Here is a 27176-nt window from a genome sequence, read left to right as displayed (position 1 = left end):
TCGTAAACTACTTCTGGGTCTCATCACTTTAAGTTAAATTAAGTAACAATTACGTTACAGTCAACCGAACCGTCTATTTCGAGGGGGATCCCGTCGCTGCACTTTAACAGAAGTGACGAGTAAATTTTGTTACCATGATTCGATTGAGGATATATATATATATACATATGCACTCTCTATACGTATACCGTAGCTCGACTACAGTCGGAGCATATTCTATACGGACCTGAATGACACACCTCCCAGTGATAACCGTAAAGCACAGCCGAGAGCATAGCTGTATCGGTGTATCGAGAGAAAAGATGAGAAAAAAAAAAATATTCAAAAATGAAAGAAAACTGACATTTTCGTTGTCGTATAATATATAATATATATATCTACTTTCTGATTATTATTTGTCTCTGCGTAGATATGTATATTTTTTCGTCCGTAACTTTTTGACTCTCGAGAGTCGTACTCTCAGCAGCAGCTACGTTGTAATTATTTCCTAGTACCTACTAACGAACCTACTTGAAAATTATTAACAGTAATTTACGTTTCTCTCCGAACTGAATTTATCTACAAGGGCCTTGCCAAATTAGAGGTTGTACGACTCTTAATAATTATATCATGTATACGCAAATCTGGTTTATATGCACGTCGTTTCGATAAGTCAAAAAAAGTCACCTTCTTCGATTTTTCCAGCGCCGTGATCGATTTTTTTGAAAACAAAACCCCCGTACATTTTGCAAATATTTTTATTCAAATCTTGGTGTATAATTTTCTGTAATTCATGGGTAGATTGATTCATTTAATTTTTGCTTCTCGCTGATTTGAAAATTATAATTGATTACATATTCACGTAGTGGTTGCGGATATTTTGACTATTTCTAGAAAATATAATCATCGATGTTCACGTCCGTTGACCCATTTCGATTTATCGACTTACTCCTTATTGTTCTTCTTCTTCAATTCTGCGATGTTCTCGTAAAGACATTCCGCTATTGCAGCAGCGGCGATGCACGCGTCCGTTTCCTCATCCGCTAAGAGATTCGGAAAGCAAAATAAATTTCACGTTTTTTTTTTTTCCCTTCTTCTCTACTTTTACTCATTACCTGTTTCCACGCACTTGTCACTGATTTCGACCAGCCCTTCTATGCCCTCTGCCTCGCTTATTTCTGTCATGATATCGTGGACCTTATCTTTGTGCACAACGTGGTCTTCCATCTGTCGTAGAAAAAGAAAAGAAAAAAATTTATTCACTTTGACGTTTCGAGTTCCGTAGCGCAAGACAGGCGTGAAATTCATCTCTTCGCGAATCATTTACTCACGAGTTCAGCCTTTTGCAACACACAAGCCAGGTAACAACTTCCAGGTTTGTCATCCGGAGGGCCGTCGGTGCTGCGGTATTCTTCCAATTGTTCTGAAAACGCGGCATTGAAATTTAGGGGAGTTTAGTTTGTAGTACGCGTTTTTCGTTCCTCTTAATCGGACGTTTGAAAAAAAATTGTGACCGGTTATCCGAAATCGTAATTGAATTTTTTCATACCAGGGGTGAGTTTCATCTCTTTGGCGCATTCGTTGCCCCACTTCTCGATATTTTCTTTCCACTTGTTCTCTTCCGAAGCGTTTATCTGAATGAGGAGAACCGTTCGATGATTTTATTTTTTTCCATTTTATGGGATTTGAAAAAAAAAAAAATTAATTTTACCGCCATTCGACTTCGACGAAATATATTTCGACGAATATGTGCGAATACCTCACCTCTGCGAAGACCGAGAATATCGCAACGACTAATAAAATCATATGGCCCTTCATAGTTGAAGTTTTTACACCGCAGCTTGCACGATTTTATCACTTTTTTACGACTCGAACTGTCCGTCACAACTGATGGAACTGTTTGGTCTCGCCACCGCATTTATACGATTTCTACCTGCTTCTTCTTTTCAGTGACGCATTACGTTCGACATGGAGACAAAGATGGGGATTTGTTATTTTATTTCTTTTTTTGTTCCTTTTTTTTTCTGTTCACCTCCGGGAAACACAATTACGAGATAGTGACCATACGACCATATTATCATGTTTGTTATAAATTGGTTCCTTGAGTTACGTAAATTAATTTGAAAATAATTTATTTTAACACATTTCTGCCGCACCACAGTGCAGGATGATTACCATTCATTCATATCGCCATTTTCCATCGTTCTATTATATGTTGCAAGCTACACCAGATTAAATCTTGGCACACGTATAGTTTTAATTAATTATTATTGTCTCTGTCAACAACACTTCGCAGAATCTCAACCGTTCTTCGCCCCACAGTTTTCCGAAATTTAGAGGAACCGGAATTCCATCCGCCGCTATACCAGTCCTCCCTCTTCAATTTCTCCGTTCGAATTTCACGATTGAAAATTTGAGTCTCCCAATCCAAGAGAGATCGGCCGATAAAATGTTACGTAAAATTTTTCATTCGCAATAATTTGCGTGACAATACAATCGGGCGAGCGTGCTGCTGATCGTCACGTAACACCATACGACGATTTGAACGTGAGAGGGAATCGCGGTGTCGCTAATCCTCGAGCAAATTAACCCATCATTATGTTATTGTGCAGCTGCGTTGTTCGCATTTATTTGTATAGCGAATATTTATACACGTATCGTAAAAACAAATTATTTCACGTTATACCTGAATTGCCAAAGTCACGTATGTCTGGTATATTACAGAAAAAAAAAAAAAAACGAAACGAAAAAATACCTACCGATTCAAACTTTGCGTTCAAAAATATCCATCAGCAAATGCACATTTTTTTTTCGTCTTTTATTTAATTTATATTCTTGTTTTTTCATAATTTTACCTGCATGTCATATAATGTGTATAACAAAACGGCCATAAATTGATCGTGGGTCGCCCTTGACTTTGAGCTTTTTCAGCAAATTAGGTGCTTCCGAATTTTATTATCCCTTTTTTTGTACCATTTTAAACTTTGTAATGATCCTGAAGTTTTCAGGCACTTTTCCCCCCGCACCTAGCTCTGCGGTGGTTATCTCACTTTACGACGTGCGGGGCAAATCTTATCCGCTCTTTTCTCAAACCTTCCACCACTTTATCACACGTTCGGTAACGAATAGAAGAACAAATTGCACATTTTCGTTCCACCCTCCGCTGTAATTCTTGAACTGCTTAAGAATTAGTTCCACCTGTAATTATTTTGGGAAAATAAATTCCTTAAAATTCTAGAATGTTCGAAATATTTGGTTCCGTGATTTGAACACTTAGTATGTAAGTTCGAAGTTAGCGAAAAACGCGACATTCTCGAGAATCGCGTTTTTTAATTTGTATTTTTCTTTCTTATTTACGTGGCGTACATAAATGTTTAATCTAATCAATCCCGATTGCAGTTCTCGGTAAGTGCACTTCCTTTTCCTCCGAACCTGATAGGGTTTGTCGCGAGATTTCGCCTGTCGAGAAATGAATTTTCCAATTCCACATAATTTTCTGTGAACATCAAAGCCCGTACGGTTGAAAGTTTGGAGTAATAATAATCGTCATTATCATTACTACTATATTACCGCAGCCTCCGTCCGCATTCCTGGAAGAACATTGTGACTTGATGAGCATGCGGGTATATAGGTATACTCATAAGGTGGTTCCAGCCGATAGGTACCGTACTTTATGTCCACGTGCCGAAACAATAGACCCATCGACCCACTAATTTGAAGCATCAGGTTTTATCGGATTTTTACGACCCCGCTACATCACATTGATATCGAATCTCTGACCTATCTCAACGATCTCATATTTACTCGGGAATTGGTTAAACGTACCTACAGTTGGATAAGTTAATTAATAATTGGATCAAAGCTTCTTGCCCGCTCTTCCATTTCTTTATTCTATATGATTCTTCGAGCTATTAGGGATCTGATTTTATTTGTATCGTACACATAATATGGATATATTTTTTTTTCAACGAATGGATGTACAAATATTATTATTTAATCTGTTCCATCGTCTTATATATTCGATTGCGTTATAATTACTTGTTAAAATCCTCTTCCTCTGCAACGATACCCGACGTGTGCTTCGTGTCTAGGATTACTAGGGGAAGAAATATACCTGGAAAAATAAATAGGCTCGTCGTGAGTCGCAAAAAAATCGTCACTCCGATGAACGATCGAATTATGTAAGTGTACGGTAAGTAAATAGTAATTAAAAAACGCTGCACACCTCCTTGTCCGTTTCGTAATTACACTTGGCGTATTGCCAAGAACCCTCGCACGGATCGTCGCTGGTTACTGTAAAGTAATAAATTTATACGTTTTTCTGATCATGTATATATATGGGGCATTACAAGTCCAACGAGCCACTTTTTCCAAAATATTTTCTTAACTTCGTGCAACTTAATTTAGTCGACGGATTCGTGTTCCTTGGAACAAAATTCATCAAAAAAAGGTCATCCCATCAATTTTAAAAATACTTCATCAATGGCCCAAAAAGAGTAGTACCCCTTGGATTTTTTTTACGATTTCGGGATCGAAAATGGACCTTTTTTTTCATTGGGTTTCATAGGGAATTTCCATGTATTTTGGTCTCAGGAATCCGAATCATTATCATTGGTATCATGCTGAATATTAATTACTTTTCGTTACGCAATGTGCTGTCATCGCTTTCGTTCTATCGACGAGTTCTTCCGGTAACATCGCTTCGGTTTGGGCATCAGCCGCTTCTTGGCTGAATCTACCGTCCCTCGACTGTGATACAGAAGGCAATAAAATATAGAAAAGTGTAAATTTCTTACAGATTATTCTTTCCCCTCTTTTTCTCCCTTTTCAAATAGAGTTCGAGGCGCGTGCGTTGCGTAAAGTGAGATCGAACCCTCTCCCCAGTTATACGAGACAATTCGAAGATCGGAGAGTGAAAATTTTGAAAATATATAAACATATTTTTTTTACCGTCTGCATCATGTTCATGGCGCAATTCAAGAAACACATTAAATTTCTGTCCTCCGGAAATTCACCGTTGTGCGACGCTGCTACTACATCTGAAAAAAACACGCGAGTCAAAAATTGTGGAATATCGGTAAGGTGCGATTGTAGATTTTGTATTAAAGAGAAAAGAAGAGGGAATACTATTGGGATTCATTGATTAATGAAATCTGACTATGATCGATAGAAATATCGTTTTGTTCATAAATACCTTTCGTTACGCCGGTTTTCGCTATGCAGGCCCTCGCAACAGTTTTCAAAGCGTTGTTGATCTGTTTCGCTGTCATCCGCTTGTGAGAAATCGATCGATTAAAAAAACCATAATTAATCACGCATCTTAATAGCAACGTTCATTTCATTCTATAGTTTTTTTTTTCTCCCCGGGATTTCGTTCGAACGACATGATTCGGACTATTCTTTTTCTTTTTTTTCTATTCCTTCGCTACTTTCGTTCGTAATTTCAGACCAAGTTTTTCGCCCTACCGAGAGCCACTCGGTATGCACGCGAACGTACCATACATTATATACCTGTACATTATATTCCTTCAACTTGTCTACTACTTACACTTTCTACATCCACCAAACAAGCGGCGAACGCCAACGTCAGTAGAAGAACGTAAGCTTTCATATTTCACTTTGTACTCTGAGCTTTCGGGGCACTATTTTTTTCTTTTCTTCTTCCGTTTCCCACCCTTTCTCTACTACTTCCCTTTTATACTCTCCACGCGTCGCGATTGAAACGTCGTGCAGCAGTAGCTGTTACGACGAACTTTGCCTCTATACACGACTATGAATTTCACGAGTAATTTATATTGCAAAAGCAGGACTTGAGACTCGCTAGTCGTTGAAAGATATTCTAATACTCGGTTCTTCCTTTTTCCTTTATTTTTTTCACTATTTTTCCTTCCTCCTTTCAGAGCGTTCGGCAGGTAAGCTAGCGCGTCTCGTTTTTATACCCGCGAAATGCAGATGAAAAATGAAGAGGAACAAAAAAAATTGTACGTCCTACGGAAAATTGTAAGTTATTAGTCGGTTTAAGACGTATATTCGAGAGCACAAGTACAAAACGATATTGTATACCGGGAAAAGAAGTTACGCAATAACATATCCTACCGGTTCGGATACATAGGTATCTACGAACGTGGGTGTAACATCTATAGGCATGTATCATACGTATGTGTAAGAAATTAAAATGAAACACTGCACAGTGCCGCATGATATGTAAACTATATTTGCAAAGTTAATTAATGTTTGCTGACCCCTATGTTATACCAATCAAAATTCTGGACACGTTGAGATTAAATAATCCAATTGCACGGTGTTAGACAGCCGGCAAGTCTCTCTGTGTAGGTACGGTATCATCTGTTCGCGCAAATTATTTATTTTTTTTTTTCTGTCTTTTATATCTTGCGGCGGCCATTTCGAGGTTCTTGTTTTTTTCACGGTACGTGCTTTGCTCAATCGTGAAACATACGTACGTACGTACGTACCTATGTAGTTGAATTGAAACGACGACTCGCTCGTCGATCCCGTATATCTGCGTACACGGGAAGAATCGAATATATCGTATACAAGTATATGTGGCAACAAAATTCGAAAAAAGAGTTTCACGCGAATCCCGTTTCGCAGACGGGAAATCCCGCATAGCCAGACGGGATTTATTCACCTATATGTATCGCGTCCTATTACAGAGGAGCGAAACACCCCCAGATAATTTTGAACGTGCTCTTTAGACCTCAACTGTCATTTCGCGTCCACCGACGCACACCCTTTGGCACTTTTAGTCAGTTCTATTTCACCATTGAAACTTTTCAGCGAATTCGGCGGCGGGAGGAACGCCGGTGGTGATGGTCCGGGGAAAACCCAAGTAATTCTGGTGTAGGTAACTTTAGAAAACACGATTGTTAACCATAAAGGGGATGCAGGGGGTAGGGGAGGAAGGCTGGTGGTGGGCTGGCTGCAGGTACGGGGCGAAAGGGAATTGAAAGTTTTTTTTTTTTTTTTTCTTCTTTATTTCATTTTATATCTAATTTAATTTTATCCTATCTTATTTTATTTTATTTCGCGTACGAACCGAATGAAATTGGTAATCGGGCGACAGAAGAGGAACTGCAGGTGGAAAGGTACGCCCATACGTACAGTTGGAAGCTTCTCGCGATCGCCATACCGTCTCGATTGCCAATCGTACCATACTAATCCCGCGCGAGATCGGGATAATTAAATTGAATTTGTCGTTTTCTTTTTTTATCAGTCGCTCCGTATCCGTATGGATATGAAACTTGAGCTCCGTCACACAGGTTTGTCACATAGTCGAGATGATTGGTAAAAAATGAAGACGCTAAATAATGTGTTTCTTGCGTACCTATGTATAGCTGCGTTTACGCAAAATTGAAATTTATCGTTTCTCTCGCGTATAAAGTATATAGCTGTACGGTGGTTCCATAATAGACAGACCGACGGTCGCGCGGAGTTCTGGAAATAAATGTTATTGATTAGGACTCGACCTTAGTTGTGCTTTATTGCGTTGTTCCTTTGTTTCGTCTTTTCATGCCTCCTCCACCCCCTCCCAGCATCCACTCTGTGCTAATGTCAAACCCTTGTATCTCGAAGAAGAAGAAGAAGGAGAGAGAGGGAGGGAGGGAAAGAAAGTGAAAGATGAGGTTGTGGAGGAGATGAGGAGTTGCGCGGAAGAGAAGAAAATGGAAAAAGAGAGGGGGGAGATGAAGTGGAGAGGGCGAAGAAACCCTTGGAGGAGCATCTGGCCGGAATCCCTCGTCTTCTTCCTCCCGTACAGCTCGTTCGAGGTAGTTCCTTCTTATACGGGGTTATCCCGCGAGTTTCTTCACCGTCGATGAGCTCCCATTAGTTCGAGAAGCACTTTCGGAAAACGTGGATAATTGCATTTTTTTTTTCTTCCTCGAGCGATTAATTTCTGCTCTCGAAGCGGACGGTGGTTGACACCAGGTGATTATTTTGCGATGCTCGAATCGGCCGAGATTCAAATTTTCATTTTTCCACCACGCGCCGATATAGTCCCCGAAATTCGTCCGCCGAATATTCTATCATAATCGCATCGCGGTTCCCGTGACCAAAATTCCGCTCCACGGAATCCCCAAATTTGTCCCCCTCCCCCCTTCCCGTGTCCTCGTTGGACCGAACGCACGACCCGCGGTGCAATACATCAGCCGCGGAGAGAAATTGTCACATACCAAATATTTCATCAGAGTTTTATTATACCGATTCCATGGCACGATCGCAGCTCTAATGACCACCCAGCGCCATTAAAAAATTCCTCTCGCTCGCGCTGGAAATTCGACCGTCATTAAAATTATGGGGAAAATAAACGTTCTGATACGACGTTCCTATATATACGAATGCGGTAATTCGATCTCCTCCGCAATCTCACGCTAATTATCGATCATAATCACGGAGGGATAAAAATATTTTTCTATTATCTCATCGTCGTGGACGAGATTTTCGTGTGCGCACACATATATCTTGCAGCACCGACCGCAGCAGCTGTTCCAAATGCATCCCTATTATCACCACGTTGTTACACCGTAGACGCAATCAGTTTTGACAATCGTTTTCAATAAATAATAACTTATCGACTCAACGAGTAATGCTCGCCGCTTTTATTATTATATACGACGTCAAATTGACTGGCCTAATGATAAAATGACCCTCGCTAATGTACCTACTCTGATCGATCTTGAGAACGAAATAATACGAGGAACGATTTCTCTCGGACTGGCTGAACGTTCACTGTTCACGTCAGTTTAGCTTCGTCTAGGAGTGACTATGGCATACGTCATACCTACGATACGTTGCCTATTTTAAGTGATCGTTTCACTATCGATCACATTACAATTTAGGAATTTCACAATTCCGCCGACTAAATTCATTCATATGTATAACGAACGATGGAGTTTTCGCAAATTTTTCGTGTCACGATTCGATCATTCGAATCATAGGTGTACCTCTCTACGTGATATTATATGCGCGAAACGACACGAGGAGGTCGTTGTCTGGCGCTCGTTAGGTGCATCGAATTTCATTCTACTCCTAGAATCCAGATCGCATGCCACAGGTTAATCTGCATTGCTCGCATATTATGCATATAAATTATTTATCATTATCGTTATCGTTTTATTCGTTGCTGTTGTGTTTGTTGTTTTTATTGTTATTATTACCGTCGTCGTCATTACGCCGTGAGAACATTGTAACCTTTGAATGAAAACCCTGTAATATCACAATACCCATGCGGTATGAATTAATTATCCTAATTATATCTACGCGAGAATGTACGTAGCACGATTATAACAACCCTGCAATTATAAACGAAATATTTTTATGCGATATTATTATTTCAACGTTCGTGCGGAATGAAAAAAGCACAGGATTGTCTACGCGAGACGGAAGTGCGTGCTTTTTTCCCTTCTTCCTTGTCCCTATCGTCTTTACTCCGTTATCATCGATAAATTAGCGCACGTACGTCGAAAAAAGAGAAATAAGAGAGGAGAAGAGAAAATATTGTATAGGTAACTTGAAGAATCTAAGTTTGTGACGTATGATTCAATGTGCAACGCTCACCGAGTACATGAATGTAAAATACTTGGGCGTGTAAAACGGTATGCGATATGTCGAGGGTTACGTAAGCGCGCACGAATGATAATTAGATTTATCCGCGTTCGATGTGGTGTACGTGTACAACTAAATGGAATGAATGGTTTAAATTTCTACCTACGATATCGTAGGAGTTGAATAAATCTTACCACCGATTCTAAGGATGTGTACGATGTATTTTTGTTAGCTGCGGTATACAAGTTTCGCCGATAAGAGCACGTCTTTTCATCAAGTCGAAATATAATTAGTATCAATTTGCCTCCCTTTTAAACGAGCGCATTATATAAAAGGGCTAAGAGAAATTATTGAGTATGTGGTTATATACTTTTACCCGGCAACGAGTACCCAATTATGAATTAACGAGCGGCCCCTTTCAGATGTTAATCAAGTTTCATTTAAAACCTACGTACGTAACATCTATGTGTCCACCTATTCCGCGAAATTTCATTCGATTCCGTCAACCGCATCAACGATTACGATTGTTCCGTATACTTGATATTTTGAGGTAGCCCACTCGTTTTTTGAATGAATAATTAATCAAGTGGGGTACTTCCAGCAATAAAATTTATTTTTGGTCAAAAATCGTAGAAAATATCTGAAAATTGTCGTTTGTGATTGTTTTTCCCTCGTTCAGTGTTCAAAATTTTTTTTCTATTATTTTTGTAATTCAAGTATAAAATCAAAAAATGACATGCTCTTCTTTTGACTTAAAATTGAAGTTGAGTCGAAGAGCCCGAGCTTTGCTGGAGTCAGCGTAGACAGCAGCGTAGCGCTTTGTTGTGAGACGTCACCTTCGGGGCAGAGCAGAGGTCACGCCCCACAACAAAACCGCGCGCCCGTGGCTACCTGACTCCAGCTAAGCTCGGGCTCCCTCGTAGACCAAGAAATTCGAATATTTCAACCTTATGCATGGATTGCGACGAATCGAAGTGGGTCTACGACTAAAACCAATCGATTTGTCTTATGATTTTTCTGCTCCCAACAGCGAATAATTGATGATTACTCGATCGATTGCACGAGTAGATGATTTTTGCTTTCAGATTTGGATTCCTGAGCTGATTATACGTGAGATCACCCTTGAAAAACCAAAGAAAAAAAAAACGATTTTCGGGCCAAAACTAAATTAGTTCAAAAATTGATTGTATTACACTTTTCTTACGTATTTTGACCCCATGAATCCAAATCTGAAAGAAAAATTGATCTATCTTTGACTTTGACCGAGTTATCACCAATTTTCAGCTTTTTGTAGTCAAAAATAAAAAATGTATTTTTTACTCTATCTTAATGTAATTTGAGCTCAGAAATCCGAATCCGAAAGAGAAATTGATCTATCTGCAAAAATAACCAAGTTATCCCAATTTTTTCGCATTTTTTACCATAAAAATAGAGATATCTCGGAGGGAAAAAATCGTAGCTCAATTTGGACCACGGATTCGTGTTCCTGAGGTCAAAATACATAAGAAAAGTGCCATACGATCAATTCTTATTCCCTCAGATTCAAATTACTGGGTACGAACTACATGAAAATAGACAATAAAATGAATTTTTTATACTTGATCCCGAAAAGCTGAAAATTAGCGATCACTCGGTCAGTTTCAGAGATAGATCAATTTTTCTTTCAGAATCGTGTTCCTGAGGTCGGAATACATCAGTAGAGTGTCATACGATCAATTCGCAAGAAAAAAAAAAATTGGCCCAAAAATCCCCAAAGGGATTTGAACCCGCGCATTTTATCGATTTTTGGGTCGAAAATCAACATTTTTTTTTCTCGGGTTTCCCATGCTATTCTCTTGTATTTCGATCTCAGAAATTCGAATCTGAGAGCCAAATTGATCTATCTCTAAAATTGACAGAGTTATCCCCATTTTTTCGCATTTTTCGGCTCAAATTTGAGGATATCTCGGAGGGAAAAAATCGTAGCTCAATTTGGACCACGGATTCGTGTTCCTGAGGTCAAAATACATAAGAAAAGTGCCATACGATCAATTCTTATTCCCTCAGATTCAAATTACTGGGTACGAACTACATGAAAATAGACAATAAAATGAATTTTTTATACTTGATCCCGAAAAGCTGAAAATTAGCGATCACTCGGTCAATTTCAGAGATAGATCAATTTTTCTTTCAGAATCGTGTTCCTGAGGTCGGAATACATCAGTAGAGTGTCATACGATCAATTCGCAAGAAAAAAAAAAATTGGCCCAAAAATCCCCAAAGGGATTTGAACCCGCGCATTTTATCGATTTTTGGGTCGAAAATCAACATTTTTTTTTCTCGGGTTTCCCATGCTATTCTCTTGTATTTCGATCTCAGAAATTCGAATCTGAGAGCCAAATTGATCTATCTCTAAAATTGACAGAGTTATCCCCATTTTTTCGCATTTTTCGGCTCAAATTTGAGGATATCCCGGAGGGAAAAAATCGTAGCTCAATTTGGACCACGGATTCGTGTTCCTGAGGTCAAAATACATAAGAAAAGTGCCATACGATCAATTCTTATTCCCTCAGATTCAAATTACTGGGTACGAACTACATGAAAATAGACAATAAAATGAATTTTTTATACTTGATCCCGAAAAGCTGAAAATTAGCGATCACTCGGTCAATTTCAGAGATAGATCAATTTTTCTTCCAGAATCGTGTTCCTGAGGTCGGAATACATCAGTAGAGTGTCATACGATCAATTCGCAAGAAAAAAAAAAATTGGCCCAAAAATCCCCAAAGGGATTTGAACCCGCGCATTTTATCGATTTTTGGGTCGAAAATCAACATTTTTTTTTCTCGGGTTTCCCATGCTATTCTCTTGTATTTCGATCTCAGAAATTCGAATCTGAGAGCCAAATTGATCTATCTCTAAAATTGACAGAGTTATCCCCATTTTTTCGCATTTTTCGGCTCAAATTTGAGGATATCTCGGAGGGAAAAAATCGTAGCTCAATTTGGACCACGGATTCGTGTTCCTGAGGTCAAAATACATAAGAAAAGTGCCAGACGATCAATTCTTATTCCCTCAGATTCAAATTACTGGGTACGAACTACATGAAAATAGACAATAAAATGAATTTTTTATACTTGATCCCGAAAAGCTGAAAATTAGCGATCACTCGGTCAATTTCAGAGATAGATCAATTTTTCTTTCAGAATCGTGTTCCTGAGGTTGGAATACATCAGTAGAGTGTCATACGATCAATTCGCAAGAAAAAAAAAAATTGGCCCAAAAATCCCCAAAGGGATTTGAACCCGCGCATTTTATCGATTTTTGGGTCGAAAATCAACATTTTTTTTTCTCGGGTTTCCCATGCTATTCTCTTGTATTTCGATCTCAGAAATTCGAATCTGAGAGCCAAATTGATCTATCTCTAAAATTGACAGAGTTATCCCCATTTTTTCGCATTTTTCGGCTCAAATTTGAGGATATCTCGGAGGGAAAAAATCGTAGCTCAATTTGGACCACGGATTCGTGTTCCTGAGGTCAAAATACATAAGAAAAGTGCCATACGATCAATTCTTATTCCCTCAGATTCAAATTACTGGGTACGAACTACATGAAAATAGACAATAAAATGAATTTTTTATACTTGATCCCGAAAAGCTGAAAATTAGCGATCACTCGGTCAATTTCAGAGATAGATCAATTTTTCTTTCAGAATCGTGTTCCTGAGGTCGGAATACATCAGTAGAGTGTCATACGATCAATTCGCAAGAAAAAAAAAAATTGGCCCAAAAATCCCCAAAGGGATTTGAACCCGCGCATTTTATCGATTTTTGGGTCGAAAATCAACATTTTTTTTTCTCGGGTTTCCCATGCTATTCTCTTGTATTTCGATCTCAGAAATTCGAATCTGAGAGCCAAATTGATCTATCTCTAAAATTGACAGAGTTATCCCCATTTTTTCGCATTTTTCGGCTCAAATTTGAGGATATCTCGGAGGGAAAAAATCGTAGCTCAATTTGGACCACGGATTCGTGTTCCTGAGGTCAAAATACATAAGAAAAGTGCCATACGATCAATTCTTATTCCCTCAGATTCAAATTACTGGGTACGAACTACATGAAAATAGACAATAAAATGAATTTTTTATACTTGATCCCGAAAAGCTGAAAATTAGCGATCACTCGGTCAATTTCAGAGATAGATCAATTTTTCTTTCAGAATCGTGTTCCTGAGGTCGGAATACATCAGTAGAGTGTCATACGATCAATTCGCAAGAAAAAAAAAAATTGGCCCAAAAATCCCCATAGGGATTGAACCCGCGCATTTTATCGATTTTTGGGTCGAAAATCAACATTTTTTTTTCTCGGGTTTCCCATGCTATTCTCTTGTATTTCGATCTCAGAAATTCGAATCTGAGAGCCAAATTGATCTATCTCTAAAATTGACAGAGTTATCCCCATTTTTTCGCATTTTTCGGCTCAAATTTGAGGATATCCCGGAGGGAAAAAATCGTAGCTCAATTTGGACCACGGATTCGTGTTCCTGAGGTCAAAATACATAAGAAAAGTGCCATACGATCAATTCTTATTCCCTCAGATTCAAATTACTGGGTACGAACTACATGAAAATAGACAATAAAATGAATTTTTTATACTTGATCCCGAAAAGCTGAAAATTAGCGATCACTCGGTCAATTTCAGAGATAGATCAATTTTTCTTCCAGAATCGTGTTCCTGAGGTCGGAATACATCAGTAGAGTGTCATACGATCAATTCGCAAGAAAAAAAAAAATTGGCCCAAAAATCCCCAAAGGGATTTGAACCCGCGCATTTTATCGATTTTTGGGTCGAAAATCAACATTTTTTTTTCTCGGGTTTCCCATGCTATTCTCTTGTATTTCGATCTCAGAAATTCGAATCTGAGAGCCAAATTGATCTATCTCTAAAATTGACAGAGTTATCCCCATTTTTTCGCATTTTTCGGCTCAAATTTGAGGATATCTCGGAGGGAAAAAATCGTAGCTCAATTTGGACCACGGATTCGTGTTCCTGAGGTCAAAATACATAAGAAAAGTGCCAGACGATCAATTCTTATTCCCTCAGATTCAAATTACTGGGTACGAACTACATGAAAATAGACAATAAAATGAATTTTTTATACTTGATCCCGAAAAGCTGAAAATTAGCGATCACTCGGTCAATTTCAGAGATAGATCAATTTTTCTTTCAGAATCGTGTTCCTGAGGTTGGAATACATCAGTAGAGTGTCATACGATCAATTCGCAAGAAAAAAAAAAATTGGCCCAAAAATCCCCAAAGGGATTTGAACCCGCGCATTTTATCGATTTTTGGGTCGAAAATCAACATTTTTTTTTCTCGGGTTTCCCATGCTATTCTCTTGTATTTCGATCTCAGAAATTCGAATCTGAGAGCCAAATTGATCTATCTCTAAAATTGACAGAGTTATCCCCATTTTTTCGCATTTTTCGGCTCAAATTTGAGGATATCTCGGAGGGAAAAAATCGTAGCTCAATTTGGACCACGGATTCGTGTTCCTGAGGTCAAAATACATAAGAAAAGTGCCATACGATCAATTCTTATTCCCTCAGATTCAAATTACTGGGTACGAACTACATGAAAATAGACAATAAAATGAATTTTTTATACTTGATCCCGAAAAGCTGAAAATTAGCGATCACTCGGTCAATTTCAGAGATAGATCAATTTTTCTTTCAGAATCGTGTTCCTGAGGTCGGAATACATCAGTAGAGTGTCATACGATCAATTCGCAAGAAAAAAAAAAATTGGCCCAAAAATCCCCAAAGGGATTTGAACCCGCGCATTTTATCGATTTTTGGGTCGAAAATCAACATTTTTTTTTCCCGGGTTTCCCATGCTATTCTCTTGTATTTCGATCTCAGAAATTCGAATCTGAGAGCTAAATTGATCTATCTCTAAAATTGACAGAGTTATCCCCATTTTTTCGCATTTTTCGGCTCAAATTTGAGGATATCTCGGAGGGAAAAAATCGTAGCTCAATTTGGACCACGGATTCGTGTTCCTGAGGTCAAAATACATAAGAAAAGTGCCATACGATCAATTCTTATTCCCTCAGATTCAAATTACTGGGTACGAACTACATGAAAATAGACAATAAAATGAATTTTTTATACTTGATCCCGAAAAGCTGAAAATTAGCGATCACTCGGTCAATTTCAGAGATAGATCAATTTTTCTTTCAGAATCGTGTTCCTGAGGTCGGAATACATCAGTAGAGTGTCATACGATCAATTCGCAAGAAAAAAAAAAATTGGCCCAAAAATCCCCAAAGGGATTTGAACCCGCGCATTTTATCGATTTTTGGGTCGAAAATCAACATTTTTTTTTCTCGGGTTTCCCATGCTATTCTCTTGTATTTCGATCTCAGAAATTCGAATCTGAGAGCCAAATTGATCTATCTCTAAAATTGACAGAGTTATCCCCATTTTTTCGCATTTTTCGGCTCAAATTTGAGGATATCTCGGAGGGAAAAAATCGTAGCTCAATTTGGACCACGGATTCGTGTTCCTGAGGTCAAAATACATAAGAAAAGTGCCATACGATCAATTCTTATTCCCTCAGATTCAAATTACTGGGTACGAACTACATGAAAATAGACAATAAAATGAATTTTTTATACTTGATCCCGAAAAGCTGAAAATTAGCGATCACTCGGTCAATTTCAGAGATAGATCAATTTTTCTTTCAGAATCGTGTTCCTGAGGTCGGAATACATCAGTAGAGTGTCATACGATCAATTCGCAAGAAAAAAAAAAATTGGCCCAAAAATCCCCAAAGGGATTTGAACCCGCGCATTTTATCGATTTTTGGGTCGAAAATCAACATTTTTTTTTCCCGGGTTTCCCATGCTATTCTCTTGTATTTCGATCTCAGAAATTCGAATCTGAGAGCTAAATTGATCTATCTCTAAAATTGACAGAGTTATCCCCATTTTTTCGCATTTTTCGGCTCAAATTTGAGGATATCTCGGAGGGAAAAAATCGTAGCTCAATTTGGACCACGGATTCGTGTTCCTGAGGTCAAAATACATAAGAAAAGTGCCATACGATCAATTCTTATTCCCTCAGATTCAAATTACTGGGTACGAACTACATGAAAATAGACAATAAAATGAATTTTTTATACTTGATCCCGAAAAGCTGAAAATTAGCGATCACTCGGTCAATTTCAGAGATAGATCAATTTTTCTTTCAGAATCGTGTTCCTGAGGTCGGAATACATCAGTAGAGTGTCATACGATCAATTCGCAAGAAAAAAAAAAATTGGCCCAAAAATCCCCAAAGGGATTTGAACCCGCGCATTTTATCGATTTTTGGGTCGAAAATCAACATTTTTTTTTCTCGGGTTTCCCATGCTATTCTCTTGTATTTTGATCTCAGAAATTCGAATCTGAGAGCCAAATTGATCTATCTCTAAAATTGACAGAGTTATCCCCATTTTTTCGCATTTTTCGGCTCAAATTCGAGGATATCTCGGAGGGAAAAAATCGTAGCTCAATTTGGACCACGGATTCGTGTTCCTGAGGTCAAAATACATAAGAAAAGTGCCAGACGATCAATTCTTATTCCCTCAGATTCAAATTACTGGGTACGAATTACATCAAAATAGACGAAAAAATGAATTCTTCATTCTTGATCCCGAAAAGCTGAAAATCTTTGGCCCTTGGAAAAATCTCAAATTTTGGTCAAAAATTTTCATTTTTTTAAATTGATCGTATGGCACCTTCCTTATGTATTTTGACCTCAGGAACACGAATCCGTTGTCGAAATTGAGCTACGATTTTTTCCCTTCGAGATATCTCCATTTTTATGATAAAAAATGCGAAAAAATGGGGATAACTCGGTCATTTTTGCAGATAGATCAATTTCACTTGTGAATCCGGATTTCTGAAATTAAAATATATAAAAATACCATATGATAAAAAAAAACTGGAAAAATATTGATTTCAAGTCAAAAATGAAGTATTTTAAAAATGGATCGTATGACACCTTGTAACGCATTTCGGTCTCAGTAACACGAATCCGTAGATCAAATTCAGCTACCAATCTAATTCATGAATAAAATCCATGGTCACGAAATCACGTATTCAAAATTTCAATGCATCATCAAATTCCGATCATTCGTTCTCGAGCTACGACGGGAAACGTGATGGCGGGTTACGTAGCCCGAGGTTTCATATTTTAGCGGGCTGGACTCGAGCGCTCTCTATCTCGTTCGTCTTTCTACCGCTTCGCGGCGTATCGCCTCACGTCTTGCGCTCCCACCACGCTGAGCTTTCTCGCACCAAAATCCACATATAAAAATCATTGGGCAAATGCAGTCCGCGCGGAGTTCGGTGCTCAGCTCCAGCTCACCCAATCAAAAAGAAGTTCGCATCAGCCAATGCGAACTTCCTATTTTAACACTTGCTTCAGGCATCTTGACCTACGGCACGTGCCCTGATTTAAACATAATTTATGGCTTTTTAATAGGTGATGAGGTGTGAAATCTCAGTCCTTGTTTATGTCTTGCTCCCATTGTTAGCAGGTGTCGGACGAGCTGTCAACACCTGATAAAGATCTTGTTCTCACCTCATAAATCTCCCCTTTGATCCACCTGATCGGCGGCATCCCTTTGCGGCATTTCTGCGAATTCTATGTAACCGCTTAAGGAAGAAAATATATAAAAATTCAGTATTTAAATGGCTCAGGGTACACCCAGCGAGTTCATTTCTGCCCATGAGGCCATACTGAAGCTTCAGACCTTTAGCACAGAAACAGAGGCACCGAGTGTACATCGAAAAAAAAAAAAAATCCCAAATAAATTTTTCTTCCTTTGCATCGCGTTGTAATGCATTATATAAGGTAGATTGATATCTTTGTAATAAAACGGTCGGTCTTTTTAATTTCACACGCATAATCGGAGTTTTTTTTGTCTATCTACCAATTTTTCCCATTGAGATATCTCAATTTTTCTACTCGAAAAAGCGAAAAATTGGCGATAACTCGATTAATTTTATAGATGGATTCCTCCGATCAAAATACATGAAAATAACATTACCCTATTAAAAAAAATGTTGATTTGTGGGCCAAAACTGAAGTATCTCTGAAATCAATCGAAAGACACTTTGCTTACGTATTTTGACCCCATGAATCCAAATCTAAAAGAAAAATTGATCTATCTTTAAATTTGACCGAGTTATCACCAATTTTCAGCTTTTTGAGGAGAAAAATAAAAAATGTATTTTTTACTCTATCTTAATATTATTCTGAGCTCAGAAATCCGAATCCGAAAGAAAAATTGATCTATCTGCAAAAATAACCGAGTTATCCCAATTTTTTCGCATTTTTTATCATAAAAATGGAGATATCTCGAAGGGAAAAAATCGTAGCTCAATTTGAACAACGGATTCGTGTATCTGAGGTCAAAATACATCAGAAAAGTGCCACACGATCAATTTTCAAGAAAAAAAATTTTTGGCCAAAATTTGAGATTTTTCCAAGGGGTACCCCTTACGATTTTTTCAAATTTTGGCCAAAAATTTTTATTTTCTAAAATTGATCGTATGGCACTTTTCTTACGTATTTCGACCACAGGAACACGAATCCGTTGTCGAAATTGAGCTGCGATTTTTTCCCTCCGAGATATCCTCAAATTTATACCAAAAATCGCGTAAAAATAGGGATAACTCGGTCATTTCTGCAGATAAATCAATTTTTCTTCCGAATTCGGATTTCTGAGCTCAAATTACATTAAGATAGAGTAAAAAATACAATTTTTATTTTTGACCTCAAAAAGCTGAAAATTGGTGATAACTCGGTCAAATTTAGAGATAGGTCAATTTTTCTTTCAGATTTGGATTCCTGAGGTCAAATTACCTAAGAAAAGCATATTGAACCAAATTAAAAAATTGATTTATTTTTTGCTTAAAAATCGAATTTTTTTTTGGTTCTTCAAGAGTAATCCCACATATAATCAGCTCAGGAATCCAAATCTGAAAGCTCAAATAATCTACTCATGCAATCGATCGAGTAATCATTAGGTGGAAATTTTTTTTTGCTGGAAGTACCCCACTTGATCAATTATTTATTCAAAAAACGAGTGGGCTACCTCAAAATATCAAGTAAAAAATTTTTTCACATTTCAAACATTTTCTTTATTTATAAGGTACAAATTCTGCCCCTATGCTAGGAAAATCAAAAAAAAAAATTTTTTTTGAACCCACTCTAATCTACAGCGTATACTATTCGCCTCAATATACGTATATTTAATTATTTTGATTTTGAAACATTCATTTCATTTCACTCAGAGTAATTTTTCCATTTCAATTTCATTCAATCAATAATTTCCTCCGATAACGACGGATGGTTCGTTAAAATTTTATTCAATTATCTCATTTCCTAATTGTCTCTGAAAAAAAAATAATGACGATAATAATTACCGCCGTGGTCCTTATTTTTTTTCATTCCTGACGCGATCTTGAATCTTTCGGATAAATTGTCGGAAAATCCGGGAGTTTAAAGTTTCCGGAGCGAAGCAGCGACATACATATATCTTCGCTTTGATAGCCATAGTTACAATTCGATTATTTTTAGCCTCGATGTTTACGAGAGAAAAGTTGAAGATTTCTGGTTTCTGTTTCCGTCAATCTAACCGTACGGTGGTTCCATGAACCGACGGATCGTCATTCCGTTCGCCGTTCCATCGTTGCGATGCGGGAGACAGAATCGCAGGCAGTTATACAAGCGTAACCAACCTGCATACGTGTAACGACAACCTTCGAGAATTTAGAATTTCCAATTGCTCAACAACGTTGATCGAAAACAGTTTACATTTATAATTTCGAGCACGAGGACGCGCGTCGCAAAAAAAAAAAAAAAAAAGAAAAAAAAATCAAAAGGAAAGCAAAACGCAAATTAACAAACAAATAAATGACTTGATAATTATACCCTCGCATCTCCGACATTGTACAACCGCGGTGCTGGGTAATTAACTTTTACTTTACACACGTATTTCTCTTCTCGTCTTGTTCCTCGTCCCGAATCGCTCCGTGTATTATACATATTATACCTACGTATATTTTCGTGCGCGTAATGAATCATTTCTTTTCCTATCATCGATTCCATTCGTCTCTCATCATCCGCGGTGGGCATATAGGTGGTACGGGGTTCCGAAAATCTCAGGATTATATTACGGTCCAACTTTGATACGATTCGGTGGTAAACCAAACACGATAAATAGAATAAATAAACAAATAAATGCATCGCGTTTCCCCATCGCGTTGATCAACGCGTACATCGCGCATATCGTAGGTTGTGGGTATTGAAAAAATTATGATCACGTTATTCGTAAGAATTCGACGATAATAATTATCGTCGTCTAAAGATATGACAGCAGCTTATGCGTACATTATACACACGAGGGAAGAATGTTGAAAATTGTTTATTTTCCGGGTGCAATTAATTTTCTTGTTTCGGTTTCTTCCGCACCTACTATCCTTCCTCCCTTCTCGACGCGTTGTCGCTTTTAAGACGGTTTCTGTATGTTTTAATAAACCGTTTTAACAAGGGGGTTTTTTTTTAAAACCGCTTGTGTAGCCGAACTGCGGTATAGCGGGCGGGCGGGAGGATAGCCTGTATATTTTACTAGGGTGAATCACTATCAGACAAACCGGCAAACTACCGACTCTACCAAAAGACCCGTGTATAGAAATACTGTGCCTCGTACACGCGCACGCACACACACACACACACGGGTTTAACCAGGCCCGTATTACACACGATACGCGTATATTATAGCTACGGCGAGAGTTTAGTATATGCTAAAGTTCCGGTTGCCCCTTATATGCAGCAGCGTCGACGACGACGAGAAGAAGAGAGGCTTTCGTGTATCATGACGTTGCCGTTCCTCCTGCTGTTGCTGCTGCTGCTGCTGCTGCTCTTGCTACTTACCGTATAGCTGCTGCCGTTGCTCGTTCAACTATACTTTAGTTTCGGTTTAGTTAGTGACTACGGTGCGGTGTGACCCGCTCGCTTTTATACATACACTACGCGCATTTTAGTCGAAACGAGACGACCGAGGCGAGACGAGCGAATCGGTTTTATCAATTTTGGCAACGCTCCCAGCGATCGCCGCGTATCCCAGCGTACAATCGACGGTTCTCTAATCGCAACGATGATTCCATAATCGAGACCGATCTCGTGGGACCAAGTCCGACACCCTGTTTCGTTTTCACGTGCAGAAGTTTACCAGTGTGCAGTGCGTGAAACCGAAAAGTTGACGAGTCACGGGTCGGTTGACTTGCTTCTGAAATCATCTCGGATGCCAAGTTCACGGTGCGGAGTGAATTCGTGCACCGCGCTGGATTTCGTACGAGCCCATGTTACAGATTATCGAGAATATAGAAAGACAAAAATTCCGGAAATCGAATCATTTCCGAATGGGTAAGCGTACGAGATAAATTCTTCGAGTTGTTTTGCTATCCTTTCAACGCTGTATACATCTATAATAGATTCACCTATACTGCCTACCTGTTATTGGCCGAATTTTTTTACCTCCGGCTATTAGAGGTATTCACACGATACGATCGTCGGCTATAATCCATGGATAGGTTATTATCATACTTTTGTACTACGTATAGAATGTATATTATAATAATTTTACGCACTAGCGATACGAAAACGAGTTTTGTTCTCCGATTACGAAACACAATCGTTTTTGCACAATCATCGGAAACACTTGTTGCGATATTATTTTTATTTTATTTCATTAACGTTCGAGTTTTTTTTTTCTGACCATAACACGTCCTTCGAGTGGCTTTATTCTCGTTTATACATTCCGCGCAACGGTGAAAGTCTTGTTAATTTTGTCGGCACGAAGGACGAAATTTTACGTGATTCATTAGAGTTTTTTTTATTTTTTTTTTTCTCTCTTTCTTAGGATGAAAATGCCTTATGCGGAATTCGGTTATTGAGCCTATTCAGAAATCGTGACGACAATCGTTCGTCGAACATTATTACCTATGCATACGATGCTGGGAATTGATGTGCCGATTTACTTATTTGGTCTCTAAGGCCGGTATGTGACTAATGCAAAGATGGGGGGGAAAAAAGGAACGTGATTAAAAATCGGGATAGAGAGCCGCGTTCGACTCGGTAATCACGCCACCGCACGTATATAATACACCCGTGCAGTTGAGTCAAGACCCGAGAGACAGATAAAACTTACGTCATTCGGATTATCTCCAGTTTTCCTCCGCCTGCAGTGCAGCGACGTTCGGAAACTACGACTTTATAGTTCATATTTTCCGATGGGAATAGTTCTGGGACTCGATCTTATTAGCGTTGAGAAGGGCTGGTTTTTGTTACACCTCGTCTTCCGCGTGTTTGTCCCGTTTCTATTCCTCTTCGTTTTCCTTGTCCGCTGGAATGAGACGCCGAAAAAAATGCCGAGCAAGCTTTTCGAAGTTTGTGCGTACGAGCACCCGCTCCGAATAAACGGCACCGTCGCCTATCTTTGAATCGCCGTTTCATAGCTCCCGGCTAATTGAGCGGGGATATAATTAAGGTGGGGATTTTAATCCGAATTCAATTAACTATATCCCACCAGATTATGCAGTCTGATACTCGCTAAAAACTAACCAAACCGTCGCCAGTGAACTTTGCAGAAGCTGTAATGTCATTACGAACTGCACGCGCGCGCGTACGAATTACGCATGTGATACGGAAATTGATTCGCCGACGAAATGAACTGACGAAAGTTTCGATCAACCGAAAAATAAAAATCCGTATATTTTTCTGTCCTCGTTACTTTTTCTGACTATATAGCGTTGTTCTCATTAATTGTCCCGGAAATAATGTCCCCAGAGGAGCTATACGAATTTATGTCGTTATTTCACCCGCTTAACGATAATTTAGGGCCGCGCGCAAGTCTGTCTATTCTCCTATGAATTAAAGTGGGGCGGGTGACTTCTTTAATCGACGACTTCCGCCTCGATTCGCAAACACGGAATCTTGAATATATATATATATACGTGTATCTACCTAAACGTGTGTACATACGTGTCTGCCGTGTATGGTACCATTGCATGTATACCGTGGCGCAATAGTCATCGCGTCGACGAACCGTGAATCGACGACGCCTTGAACTCCGTTGGGAACGAGCGAACGAAGAAACTAGAATTTAAACAAAAAAAAATAAATAAATGGTATGAAAAAATGTGTACGACTCGCTGCGGCGTTTCGACGAATCGGAATCGTCCGACAAACCGGAACTCCGCTCTATGCTTTCGTGTAATAACCGACGAAAGGCAGGTGAATTTTTTTGTATTTCGTAAAAGACGAGAAATCGCGATTACTCCTCCTCTGTGCGGCAGCAGCGGGTGCAACTGGGTTCGGGTATCCCCGCGAAAAAAGCAATGATTCATTTCTCTTCCTAGGTACCGCCTCCGTCTCGTAGATCACATGTAACGCGAATATAAGAAGATCGATTTATACCGTGCGAGATTTTATCATCGAATGGCTTCCGATATAGGCGTATAAAGATTCCACGTTGCGCGCATACCTAAATGAAAAAAAAGAATGAAAAATATCGAATCTGCCTACGCGGCGAAGGTTTTCGACGACCGGGAACCTGTGGGCCGAGTTCTTCGAAGCTGTCGAGACACTTTGTAGCGGGTAATAACGTTCTAATAAAAAAAAAAGAGAGAGAGAGAGAGGTGCGTTCGAGCTTCGCGTTCGGTGTGAAAAATTTTTCGCGTATAATAAAAATAAATTCCACTTGTCAACTCGCGGGAGATAAGATCGCGATGAAAGATCGTGGGATGAAAGTGTACGAAACGGAGTAAAGAGCGATTATTTTGGCGACGATATTCCGAGTGCAACAGCGAATACTTGTCGTACGTTACTTATATATGTATGTATATATACATTATACGCGTGTAACACGACGGTCGGAAACCTGTAATCATCATTATCGTCGCTCTCCCGACGTTTCATTCCGATTGCCAAGATGAAAGGGCTCCTCTCTCTTCCGCTTTTTTTGCAGCTCTTCTACTCCACAGATCTGCGCCGCGCGCTTTGGATTCGCCTTCGATTTGTTATTATGTCTGGGCAGGCTAAGGGTAGCTGTATATTTGGTTTCGTACACGGAGAATCAAAGCTCGATACGTACCTTCCGCTCCTCGTTTCGTTTGACGTTTCAATCATTTCCCATGTACGGATATACGCGACGCGCGGAGGGTAAAGCGTGCACGGGGTGGATTATTCGGTAGTTTCGAGTGGCGCTTCATTGCGAGTGAAAAATTTTCAACAATGAATCGCAAAGTAAAACAAATGGCCCCTTCGCTCGGAAAACACAAGGGTGCGTGGGTGGAGAAGAATCGAACTTAATTTACCTTCGGGCAATCGGCTGTACACACGCCAACTTTGAACGAGTCGAATTTCGCTCGATTTCGCTTCCAAATTTAAAGATGAAAAAGAAAAAAAAAAACAAAACGAACGGTAAAAGGAAAAAGTTTCTTTCGTTCGAATGCGTGCCCGTCGATGTCACGGCAGTTCTGAGTTATGCGCGCGTAGGTTATTCAAATGTGGTGTACACACACACACGTGCGTATACATATAGGTATGATACGTACGAAGTGTGCGTACATTTATGTCCAAGTTGCGTAGGCCCCATCGGGGATCGCGACGCGATCGTCTCCGTGGGGCAAAAGTTTCCCCGCAGCGAAAAGAACCGACAGCAGCAGCAGCAGCAGCAGCTAAGGATGAGGAGATTTCGTGCTATGACGCGGTGCATAGGGGTATTGAAAACTCCGACGCCGCAGGGCGATTACTCTGAAGTACACACGATCCTCGCGATGCGGGTCGTTCAATTTTCGACGAATTTAAGTCAATTCGAACTCCGCTTGAATGGTCCCCTTCGGGTTTTGTCGAGCCCGGCCGTATGTAAGAAATTCCTCAAGTGAAATTCTATTTTCGTATGTTGAATTCAACCGACACACAACTGTCAGCGGTATACGCGGGTATGGCCGTACCTATTATACGCGTATCGCACATTTCAGCTGTTCCGCGTGCAGAAGATTTTAGCAAACTCGATTGCGGCACGCAACTCACTCTCACGTGTATCGCAATTACATTTGCCGATTTTAATTACACCGTTAACAAAAAAAAAATAAATAAAAACATAACAGAGAATAAGAAAATGAGATGTGAGCCGAACCTGCGAACTAAAAACCTATACGTAAATATACGATTTCGCGTACATGTTTCGGATGCAATTCTGGTGGGTGTTACCATATTCCCTATGCCGCCTAAGTAATATGCAAATGAAAAAGGCACGTCTAAAGTTTCGCGATGCTAATTCGCTCGACCCTCGCAGCTCGAAGTTCGAAGCTCACACCGCGTAAGGGCTCGTCTCGAAAATTTCCCAACACGCGCACAGACGTACACCTATACGATAGCTGCTGGAAGCTGGAAGCGAGATAATTCGTATGCTAATTTATGTGGTTCCTACAAAACATTAAAGGTGCACCGTTTTCGAGTAAGTATACACAAGTAGGTGTATGAAGTGCACATGTCCAGAGGGATGCGCGTGTGAATTAACCTCGCCCCGACTCCAAGTATTACGTGTACATTTTTACTTACGAAGAACGAACAGGTATACACACGGTGTACATAATACGTGAAATGGACTTTTACCTCACTCATAATACGGAAACGGGAGGAAATGTCGCTCGGAAGATAAATGTCGTCGCTTCGCGTAAAAACCCAACGGATCTTTCGCGACGCCCTTTGCCTCGCTACTATATTCACATTTTCAAAGGCTGAAAAATTCCCGACTCGCCGTAAATGAAACTGTAAGATTCAAGGCAAAGGTCAGACCATTTAGCCACCCGACGACTCTCCTGTTGCGATTCGGGTGTCTGTCGTCCGCATCGTTATCGTTACTTTATATTAGTTCGAGCAAACGAGTCGAGTCGTCTTTGGAAAAAATTATTCATATCATCCCTCGAGTCGTTTCAGCAATGTGCAGCCAAAGTCGCGTCGAAAAAGGTGGCGTGAACTTTTGCGATTCTTATGATTTTACCTATACGATGGCACCGGGTTACACACGTTCGTCCGTATACAATACGTGTAGCTCGACGTTTTATTTTCACATATGTGAGGGTGGAGGACACTTCATTTTCCGCAATTGCCACTACATGTGTATACATATACGAGTGTACGGGTAGGAAAATATTTCCGCACGTTCACCGTCGTGGAAAGTAGCAAATTGCTACCATAATTTCAGAGGAAAACGTACAATTTTCAAGAGTGACAAGAAAATTATTGCGGCTGCCGCCGAATATGAGGTCGCTCCTGCTGCAGGCGGGCATCTAGAGCGTATGTACATACACAGTTGGTGGGTGACGGAGGGATGAGGTCCGTTTTTCGACCCACGACTTTATTTCTCCTCGCACGCGGTTAGGTACAAAATGACCCTTTTGACCCCAACTTTCATCCTTTCGTCCTTTCGCTTTCCTCGTACTGATCCTTCCGCTACGTCGCTTCGCCGGGAGTATGATACTCTAAATTTCTACTTCTCCTCATCGCGTGGCGGTGGCGAAGCTGTTTCTCT

At 39.5% G+C, this 27176-nt stretch overlaps 3 protein-coding genes across 5 annotated transcripts in view; 1 reads left to right on the top strand and 2 right to left on the bottom strand.

Moving 5' to 3' along the window:
• LOC105686048 (protein sprint) overlaps positions 1-27176 on the top strand; it is a 102580-nt gene that overhangs the window by 6285 nt on the left and 69119 nt on the right. Inside the window, exon 1 of one of the 3 annotated variants that reach the window (XM_025746817.2) lies at positions 21582-22003. The exons of the other annotated variants lie outside the window; for them this stretch is intronic. The gene's annotated coding sequence lies outside the window, so the exon portion shown is untranslated. Of the gene's footprint in view, positions 1-21581; positions 22004-27176 lie in introns of those variants that run through there. 3 annotated transcript variants of the gene reach the window in all.
• LOC105686049 lies at positions 722-1903 on the bottom strand. The gene is made up of 5 exons (XM_012400603.3): positions 1744-1903; positions 1529-1613; positions 1311-1402; positions 1095-1206; positions 722-1022 (listed from the first exon to the last, which is right to left on the bottom strand). The coding sequence occupies exons 1-5, from the start codon at positions 1795-1797 to the stop codon at positions 925-927; spliced, it is 441 nt and encodes a 146-aa protein (XP_012256026.2). The 5' UTR covers positions 1798-1903; the 3' UTR covers positions 722-924.
• LOC105686050 (general odorant-binding protein 83a-like) lies at positions 3889-5899 on the bottom strand. The gene is made up of 6 exons (XM_012400604.3): positions 5528-5899; positions 5174-5252; positions 4930-5018; positions 4617-4728; positions 4205-4272; positions 3889-4093 (listed from the first exon to the last, which is right to left on the bottom strand). The coding sequence occupies exons 1-6, from the start codon at positions 5588-5590 to the stop codon at positions 4076-4078; spliced, it is 429 nt and encodes a 142-aa protein (XP_012256027.2). The 5' UTR covers positions 5591-5899; the 3' UTR covers positions 3889-4075.

Source organism: Athalia rosae, chromosome 1, assembly GCF_917208135.1.
Source record: "Athalia rosae chromosome 1, iyAthRosa1.1, whole genome shotgun sequence".
NCBI classification, from domain to species: Eukaryota; Metazoa; Arthropoda; class Insecta; order Hymenoptera; family Athaliidae; genus Athalia; species Athalia rosae.
This window is presented reverse-complemented; position numbering and strand designations above follow the sequence as displayed.